General features: G+C 62.0%; 1 protein-coding gene across 1 annotated transcript; it reads left to right on the top strand.

Annotated features, from left to right (window-relative positions):
• Nucleotides 1-382: 382 nt before the first annotated feature.
• Nucleotides 383-9,442, top strand: LOC113995986 (E3 ubiquitin-protein ligase synoviolin). Its single transcript, XM_039379111.1, has 9 exons — nucleotides 383-406; nucleotides 1,913-2,049; nucleotides 2,413-2,505; nucleotides 3,947-4,099; nucleotides 5,197-5,245; nucleotides 6,444-6,547; nucleotides 7,609-7,735; nucleotides 8,400-8,499; nucleotides 9,256-9,442. The coding sequence occupies exons 2-9, from the start codon at nucleotides 1,918-1,920 to the stop codon at nucleotides 9,323-9,325; spliced, it is 828 nt and encodes a 275-aa protein (XP_039235045.1). The 5' UTR covers nucleotides 383-406; nucleotides 1,913-1,917; the 3' UTR covers nucleotides 9,326-9,442.
• The last annotated feature ends 61 nt before the right edge of the window (nucleotides 9,443-9,503 follow it).

Raw genomic sequence — 9,503 nt, 5'->3', positions numbered from 1 at the left:
TCGCGCGACGAATTTTTCTGATTGGCTGAGCCGCGCCGGGACTGACCAATCAGCGCGAGACACGGGACCCTCGGCGTTCCCGCCCCCACCGGCTCCGGCTGCGGGGCGGCTCGGGCCGTACCAAGTACGGGCATGCGGGGGGGAACGCAGCGGGTTTGTTGAGTTTCCTGGCCTCCTGCGCCGCGCAGCGGGAGAAAAAGGGGTCATTAAATATCTCTAGAGAGAGGAGCCGTTGTGGCGGGGAGCGTTGTAGGGGGGGAGCTGGGAGGGAGCGAAATCCCTCAATCCTCCCCCCCCCCGCGGGCAGCGGGTGGTGCGGGCCGGGCCGGAAGTGAGGTGTCTCGTGCCGCGGCGGTTCCGGGGTGGGCGCGGCCTGGGCGGGGGGGGCCGAGCGGGGACCGGCCCGGTGAGTGCGGGGGGGGGGGGGGGGAGAGACCCCCGGGGGGAGACACCGGGGGGGGGAGAGACCCCGAGGTGGGGGGGGGCAAAGGGGGAGACCCCCGGGGGGAGGAGGGGACGGGCCCGGTGAGTCCCGGGGGTGGGAGAGGGAGGGACCCCCGGTGTGAGGGGGAAAGGGGGGGGGGACCGGAGGGACTCCGGGAGGGGCGCGGGAAAAGGGGGAGACCTCCGGGCTGAGGGAGAGGGTGGGACTGGGGGGGGGCTCCGGGAGGGGAAAGGGGGCTCCGGGAGGGTTTGGGGACACAGGGACGTGTGGGGGGGACATGGGGGGTTTGGGGGGACACAGGAATGGGGGGGACACACGAGGACATGGGGGGGCACCTGAAGGGTTGGGGGGACACAGGGACATGGGGGGGACATGGAGGGTTTGGGGGCACACAGGAATGGGGGGGCATCTGAAGGGTTGGGGGGGACACAGGGACGTGGGGGGGACATGGAGGGTTTGGGGGCACACAGGAATGGGGGGGCATCTGAAGGGTTGGGGGGGACACAGGGACGTGGGGGGGACATGGAGGGTTTGGGGGCACACAGGAATGGGGGGGCATCTGAAGGGTTGGGGGGGACACAGGGACGTGGGGGGGGGGGACATGGAAAAATTGGGGGCATTCAGGGACTTGGGGGGTACCTGAAAGGGGGGGGGGACACGGGGATATGGGGGGGACGTGGAGGGTTTGGGGACACAGGGACAGGGGTTTGGGGGGGCTCTTGGGGGCCACTCTGGGGGGGCCGCAGAGGGGAACAGGGACACGGGGACACTGAGGGGACATGAAAGGGGGCTGGGGGGGATATTGGGGACACCTGGAGGGGTTGGGGGGGACATGGAGGGGGACACTGGGGTCACCTGAGGGGTGGGGGGGACATGGAGGGGGACACTGGGGTCACCTGAGGGGTGGGGGGACATGGAGGGGGACACTGGGGTCACCGGAGGGGTTGGGGGGGACACTGGGGTCACCTGAGGGGTGAGGGGGACATGGAGGGGGACACCTGAGGGGTGAGGGGGACATGGAGGGGGACGCTGGGGACACCTGGAGGGGTTGGGGGGGACACTGGGGTCACCTGAGGGGTGGGGGGGGGGTTGGGGCCTGGATGAGGACGGTGAGGGGGGACAGGAGGGGTTCGGGGGTGTCACTGTCACCTGGGGGTGTCACCCGGCTGGGGGGGAGGGAGATGGGGACGGGGACAAGGAGGTGACACTCGGGGGTCACACGGTGCCACCAGCAGCGGGTGGCTCCGCTGGGACCGATTTTGGGGCAGAAAAGCCAAACCCACCCCTTTTTTATCACTCCCGGAGACACAAAACTCACCTCAGGGGGGCCGATTTCGGGGTCTCCTTCCCCCGCCGAGCTCCCAAAACCCCCCCAAACCCGCGGTTTTAAGCCCCGGGAGGGATTCTTTAAGGCCTGCCGAGAGGTTTTTGGGGTGAAAAGGGCCGTTTTTGGCGGTTTTGGGGCAGGGGAGATGCTGTGCACGGCGGTGGTGATGGCCGGGAGCCTGGCGCTCACCACGGCCGTGGTGGCCCACGCCTACTACCTGAAGCACCAGTTCTACCCCACCGTGGTCTATCTCACCAAATCCAGCCCCAGCATGGCCGTGAGTGCCTCATTAGTGCCGTAATTAACGCTTAATTGCTGGGGGGGGGTTAATTGTTCGGAAAGGGGGGGGGAGGGAGCTCCCCCGGCGCGTCTCACTTCTGCTTTTGGGGATAAAAACGGCGCTTTGGGGGTTGGGGATGCTCCAAAAAATCCCCTGGGGGTGGTGGGTGACACCTGGGGGGGGTGGGACGGCGCTGGGGCACCCCCAGGGCTCGCTCAGGACCCCCAAAAACGGGGGGGAGGGGGCTCCCCTCTCTCACCTTTGTCCCCCCCCCCCTCCGTCCCCTGGGACCCCGAATTGTGGCGTTAAACTCGTCCTGGTCGGCACCAAAAGCGCCTTTTTGGGGCTCCCCCCCCCCAGGTTTTGTACATCCAGGCCTTTGTCCTGGTCTTCCTGCTGGGCAAGTTCATGGGGAAGGTGTTTTTCGGGCAGCTGAGGGCGGCTGAGATGGAGGTGAGTCATGGAATTCGGGACTGGGGGGACCTGGGGGGGGCTCCGGGGGGAATTTGGACCCCAGCAGGTCTTTGGTGTCATTTTAGGGGGGGAATTTGGACCCCGGGAGGGCTTTAGTGTTATTTTAGGGGGGGAATTTGGACCCCAGCAGGCCTTTGGTGTCATTTTAGGGGGGGAATTTGGACCCAGGGAGGGCTTTGGTTCCGTTTCAAGGAGGATTTTGCATCCATTTAGAGAGGGAGTTGAACCTCGAGAGGCTTCCAGAATGTTTTGTGGAGGGAATTTTAGACCTCGAGTTGGTTTTGGTTCCATTTTAAGGATTTTGGATCCATTTGGATGGGGGGGGGGGGTTGAACCTCGGGGGGTTTCCAGCACCTTTTTTGGGGGGAGATTTTGGACCCTGAGGTGGTTTTGATTTTATTTTAGGGAAAATTCTGGGGGAGGGGGTATTTGACCCTCAAGAGGTTTCCAGAGCTTTTTTAGGGGAGATTTTGGATCCTCAGAAGATTTTGGTTCCGTATTTGAGAAATTTTGAACCCCCAGAGTGTTCTGACTCCGTTTTTTGGGGGGGATTTTGAACCCCCAGAGACCCTCAGTTGTATTTTTGGAAGGGTTTTGAACTGTGAGAGTGTTTTGGTTCCATTTTGGGGAGGAGGAATTTTGAACCCTGATATTATTTTGTCTCCACTTTTGGAGGGATTCTGAGCCCCAGGAGATCTCTGATGCCATTTTTGAACCCCAAGGGATCCTTTATCTCCCCTTTGGGGTGGATTTTGAACCCCAAGGGTCCTTTATCTCCCCTCTGGGGTGGATTTTGAACCCCAAAGGATCGTTTATCCCCACTCTGAGGTGGATTTTGAACCCTAAAGAGTCCTTTATCTCCCATTTGGGGTGGATTTTTGAACCCCAAGGGATCCTTTATCCCCACTCTGGGGTGAGTTTTGAACCCCAATGATCCTTTATCTCTCCTCTGGGGTAGGTTTTGAACCCCCAAGGGATTTTTTATCCCCACTTTGGGGTGGATTTTGAACCCTGGGGGTCCTTTGTCTCCCCTCCTGGGTGGGTTTTTAACCCCGGGGGTCATTTGTCTCCCCTCCTGGGTGGGTTTTGACCCCCAAAGGATCCTTTATCCCCACTCTGGAGTGGATTTTGACCCCCAAAGGATCCTTTATCCCCACTCTGGGGTGGATTTTGAACCCTGGGGGTCCTCTGTCTCCCCTCCTGGGTGGGTTTTGACCCCCGGGGGTCCTTTGTCTCCCCTCCTGGGTGGGTTTTGACCCCCAGGGGTCCTCTGTCTCCCCTCCTGGGTGGGTTTTGAACCCCGGGGGTCCTCTGTCTCCCCTCCTGGGTGGGTTTCCCACCCCAGGAGCCCTCGGGCCCCACGTTGGGGTCCAGCCTGGGGGGTTGAAGCCCCCCCTGAGCCCCCCCCGTGCCCCCCCAGCACCTCCTGGAGCGCTCGTGGTACGCGGTGACCGAGACCTGCTTGGCCTTCACCGTGTTCAGGGACGACTTCAGCCCCCGCTTCGTCGCCCTCTTCACCCTCCTCCTCTTCCTCAAGTGCTTCCACTGGCTGGCCGAGGACAGGGTGGACTTTGTGAGTGCTGGGAGGGGGAAAACAGCCCCAAAACCACCCTAAAACAGCCCCAAACCACCCTAAAACAGCCCCAAAACCACCCCAAACCACCCTAAAACAGCCCTAAAACAGCCCTAAACCAGCCCTAAACTGGCTGGCCGAGGACAGGGTGGACTTTGTGAGTGCTGGGAGGGGGAAAACAGCCCCAAAACCACCCCAAACCACCCTAAAACAGCCCCAAACCACCCTAAAACAGCCCCAAAACCACCCCAAACCACCCTAAAACAGCCCTAAACCACCCTAAACCAGCCCTAAAACTGCCTTAAACCAGCCCTAAACTGGCTGGCCAAGGACAGGGTGGACTTTGTGAATGTTGGGACAGGGGAAACAGCCCTAAAACAGCCCCAAAAACACCCTAAAATAGCCTTAAAACTGCCTTAAACCAGCCCTAAACTGGCTGGCCGTGGACAGGGTGGACTTTGTGAGTGTTGGGACAGGGGAAACAGCCCTAAAACAGCCCCAAAAACTGCCTTAAACCAGCCCTAAACTGGCTGGCCGAGGACAGGGTGGACTTTGTGAGTGCTGGGAGGGGGGAAACAGCCCCAAAACCACCCAAAAACCCCCTAAAACCACCATAAAACAGCCTTAAACCAGCCCTAAACTGGCTGGCCGAGGACAGGGTGGACTTTGTGAGTGCTGGGAGGGGGGAAACAGCCCTAAACCAGCCCTAAAACGACCCTAAAATAGCCCGAAAACACCCCAAAACAGCCTAGAAACAGCCCAAATCCCGCTCTTAAAACAACCCTAAAAACACCCTAAAACAGCCCTAAAACCACCCTAAACCAAAACCAACCCTAAACTCACCCTAAACTAACCCTAAAACCACCCCACTCCTGCAGCCAACCCTACAACTGACCCTAAACCTGCACTGAGACAAAAATGCCCCAAAACCAGCCCTAAACCACCCTAAAACCACCCTAAAAGCCCCCCCAGCCCTAAAAGCAGCCCTAAACCACCCTAAAACCACCCTAAAAGCCCCCCCAGCCCCAAAACCAGCCCTAAACCCACCCTAAACCCCTTTTTTGGGGGTAACCCCCCCTTCTTCCCCCCTTTCCCAGATGGAGCGAAGCCCCAACATCTCGTGGCTCTTCCACTTCCGCATTGTCTGTGAGTTTTGGGATCGTTTTTGGGGTCGTTGGGGCCCCTCATTTGCGTGTGGGGCCGATAAACCCTTATCAGGGCGGGGCCCTTAACGAGGGGGGGGGAAACAGGACCCCAAAGCCGGAGATCCCCGGGGAAACCTCGGCCCTGGGCTGGGAAAGGGGGTTTGGGGAGGAATTGGGGTGTTTTGGGGGATCCCTGGGGCTGGGAAAGAGGGTTTGGGGAGGAATTGGGGTGTTTTGGGGGATCCCTGGGCTGGGAAAGGGGGTTTGGGGAGGAATTGGGGTGTTTGGGGGGATCCCTGGGGTGGGAAAGGGGGTTTGGGGAGGAATTGGGGTGTTTTGGGGGGATCCCTGGGGCTGGGAAAGGGGGTTTGGGGAGGAATTGGGGTGTTTGGGGGGATCCCTGGGGTGGGAAAGGGGGTTTGGGGAGGAATTGGGGTGTTTGGGGGGATCCCTGGGGTGGGAAAGGGGGTTTAGGCACTGAGCTGTACTGGGCCATACTGGGAGGCACTGGGAGGTTCCTGGGCCATACTGGGAGGCCCTGGGAGGGCACAGGGCTGTACTGGGAGGTTACTGGGAGGCCCTGGGAGGGCACAGGGCTGTACTGGGAGGTTACTGGGAGGCCCTGGGAGGGCACAGGGCTGTACTGGGAGGTTACTGGGAGGCCCTGGGAGGGCACAGGGCTGTACTGGGAGGTTACTGGGAGGCACTGGGAGGTTTCCGGGCTGTACTGGGTCACACTGGGAGGTTTCTGGGCCATACTGGTCCATACTGGGAGGTTCCCAGGAGGTCCATACTGGTCCATACTGGGAGGTTCCTGGGAGGCCCTGGGAGGTCCATACTGGGCCATACTGGGAGGTTCTTGGGAGGTCCATAGAGGGCTGTACTGGGAGGCCCTGGGAGGTCCATACTGGGCTGTACTGGGAGGGCACTGGGAGGTTCCTGGGAGGTCCGTACTGATCCATACTGGGCCATACTGGGAAGTTTCTGGGAGGTCTGTACTGGGAGGCCCTGGGAGATCCCTGCTGGTCTGTACTGGGAGGTTCCTGGAAGGCCCTGGGGGTTCGTACTGGTCCGTGCTGGTCCGTGCTGGTCCGTACTGGTCCATACTGGTCCGTGCTGGTCCGTGCTGGTCCGTGCTGGTCCACACTGGTCCACGCTGGTCCGTACTGGTCCGTACTGGTCCGTACTGGTGTCCCCAGCGCTGATGTTCCTGCTGGCCCTGCTGGACTCGCTGTTCGTGTCCCACGCCTACCACAGCATCCTCACCCGCGGCGCCTCCGTCCAGCTCGTCTTCGGCTTCGAGGTGCTGCAGCCTGCTGGCCCTGGGGCTGGCCTGGGTCCTCTGTGTCCCTCTGTGTCCCCTCTGTCCCCAGTACTGCAGCCTGCTGGCCATGGGGCTGGCCTGGGTCCTCTGTGTCCCTCTGTGTCCCCTCTGTCCCCTGTGTCCCCTCCTGTCCCTCCTGTCCCCTCTGTCCCCAGTACTGCAGCCTGCTGACCATGGGGCTCACCTGGGTCCTCTGTGTCCCTCTGTGTCCCCTCCTGTCCCTCCTGTCCCTCCTGTCCCCTCTGTCCCCAGTACTCCATCCTGCTGACCATGGTGCTCACCTGTCCCCCTGTGTCCCTCTCTGTCCCTCTCTGTCCCCCCAGTACGCCATCCTGCTGACCATGGGGCTGACCTGTGTCCTCTCTGTCCCTCTCTGTCCCCCCTGTCCCCCCAGTATGCCATCCTGCTGACCATGGTGCTCACCTGTGTCCTCTCTGTCCCCTGTGTCCCTCTCTGTCCCCCCAGTATGCCATCCTGCTGACCATGGTGCTGACCTGTGTCCTCTCTGTCCCTCTCTGTCCCTCTCTGTCCCCTCTGTCCCCAGTATGCCATCCTGCTGACCATGGTGCTCACCTGTGTCCCCTGTGTCCCCTCTGTCCCTCTGTGTCCCCTCTGTCCCCAGTACTGCATCCTGCTGACCATGGTGCTGACCTGTGTCCTCTCTGTCCCTCTCTGTCCCTCTGTGTCCCCTCTGTCCCTAGTACGCCATCCTGCTGACCATGGTGCTGACCTGTGTCCCCTCTGTCCCCTCTGTCCCCAGTACGCCATCCTGCTGACCATGGTGCTCACCTGTGTCCTCTCTGTCCCTCTCTGTCCCCTCTGTCCCCTCTGTCCCCAGTACGCCATCCTGCTGACCATGGTGCTCACCTGTGCCCCTGTGTCCCCCCTGTCCCCTCCATGTCCCCCCAGTACGCCATCCTGCTGACCATGGTGCTGACCTGTGTCCCCTGTGTCCCTCTCTGTCCCCCCAGTACGCCATCCTGCTGACCATGGTGCTGACCTGTGTCCTCTCTGTCCCTCTGTGTCCCCTGTCCCCCCAGTACGCCATCCTGCTGACCATGGTGCTGACCATCTTCATCAAGTACGTGCTGCACTCCATCGATCTGCAGAACGAGAACCCCTGGGACAACAAGGCCGTGTTCATGCTCTACACCGAGCTCTTCACCGGTACCCAGACCCTCCTCGCCCACCCCGGGGGGGTCCCCTGCCCCCCCCCAACCTCGTCAGGGGCCTCAATTAACCCCCGGCTAACGAGGGCTCCTCGGGGCGCTCGGATCCCGGCGGAGGATCCGGGGGTTCCGGGGGGTGGAGGCACCACCGGGGGCTTTCCCGGCTCTGGGATGAGCCTGGGGAGGGTCAGGGGAGGGATGGGCCCCGCCCAGTGCTCCCAGTGCGCCGGTTACTGGGTCAGCTGGGGGCTGGGGGGGGTCCTGGGGGTGTCCAGGGGGGCGAGGGCACGGCCGGAGAGCTGAGGGCATTCCCATGGAGAGGGACTGGGAGGGACTGGGGGATGTCCGGGGAAGGGACTGGGAGGATCCTGTCCCAAAATGTGTCCAGGTGGCCTTGGGGGTCCCTGTCCCAAAATGTGTCCAGGTGACCTTGGGGGTCCCTGTCCCAAAAAGGGCCCAGGTGCCCTTGCAGGTCCCAAACCTGGCCCAGCGTGTCCCCAAACGCATCCAGGTGCCCCTGGAGCCCTCCTGCCCCCCATGTCCCCCCCTGCCCCCCGTGTCCCCCCCTGCCCCCCGTGTCCCCCCCTGTCCCCTGTGTCCCCCCCTCCCCCCCGTGTCCCCCCCTGCCCCCGTGTCCCCCCAGCAGCGCCGTGTCCCCGCAGGGTTCATCAAGGTGCTGCTCTACATGGCCTTCATGACCATCATGATCAAGGTGCACACCTTCCCGCTCTTCGCCATCCGCCCCATGTACCTGGCCATGAGGTGAGAGACAACCCTGTACCTGTTCCCTGGCCCCTGTCCCCTGTCCCTGGCCATGAGGTGAGAGACAACCCTGTACCTGTTCCCTGTCCCCTGTCCCCTGGCCCCTGTCCCTGGCCATGAGGTGAGAGACAACCCCAGACCTGTCCCCTGTCCCCTGTCCCCTGTCCCTGGCCATGAGGTGAGAGAGAGACAACCCTGTACCTGTTCCCTGTCCCCTGTCCCCTGTCCCTGGCCATGAGGTGAGAGACAACCCCAGCCCTGTCCCAGGACATTCCCATATCCCTGGCCATGAGGTGAGAGACAACCCCAGCCCTGGCCCATGTTCCCTGTCCCCTGTCCCTGGCCATGAGGTGAGAGACAACCCCACACCTGTCCCCTGTCCCCTGTCCCTGGCTGTGAGGTGAGAGAGAGACAACCCCACACCTGTCCCCTGTCCCTGGCCGTGAGGTGAGACACAACCCCAGCCCTGTCCCAGGACATTCCCATATCCCTGGCCATGAGGTGAGAGACAACCCCATCCCAGGACATTCCCAGCCCATCCCTGACCCCTGTCCCTGGCCATGAGCTGAGCTGTGCCCCCATCCCTGGACATTCCCATCCCTGTCCCCTGTCCCTGGCCATGAGCTGAGCTGTGCCCCAGTCCCAGGACATTCCCATCCCTGTCCCCTGTCCCTGGCCATGAGCTGAGCTCCGTCCCCCCAGTCCCTCCCGGCTCCGGACCCTTCCCGGTCCATCCCACCCTTGGTGTCCCCTCAGGCAGTTCAAGAAGGCCGTGACCGACGCCATCATGTCCCGCCGGGCCATCCGCAACATGAACACGCTGTGAGTGCCCAACCTGCTCTGCCCACACCTCCCAAACCTCCCCAAACCTCCCCAAACCTTCCCACAACATGAACACGCTGTGAGTGCCCCAACCTGCCCTGCCCAAACCTTCCCAGCCTCCCCAAACCTCCCCAAACCTTCCCAACCTCCCCAAACCTCCCCACAACATGAACACGCTGTGA

The sequence above is a fragment of the Pipra filicauda genome, unplaced genomic scaffold, assembly GCF_003945595.2.
Source record: "Pipra filicauda isolate LSUMZ 115617 unplaced genomic scaffold, ASM394559v2 scaffold1568_size9504_pilon, whole genome shotgun sequence".
NCBI classification, from domain to species: Eukaryota; Metazoa; Chordata; class Aves; order Passeriformes; family Pipridae; genus Pipra; species Pipra filicauda.
Note: the sequence above shows the minus strand (reverse complement) of the source record. Positions and strands in the feature narration are given on the sequence as shown.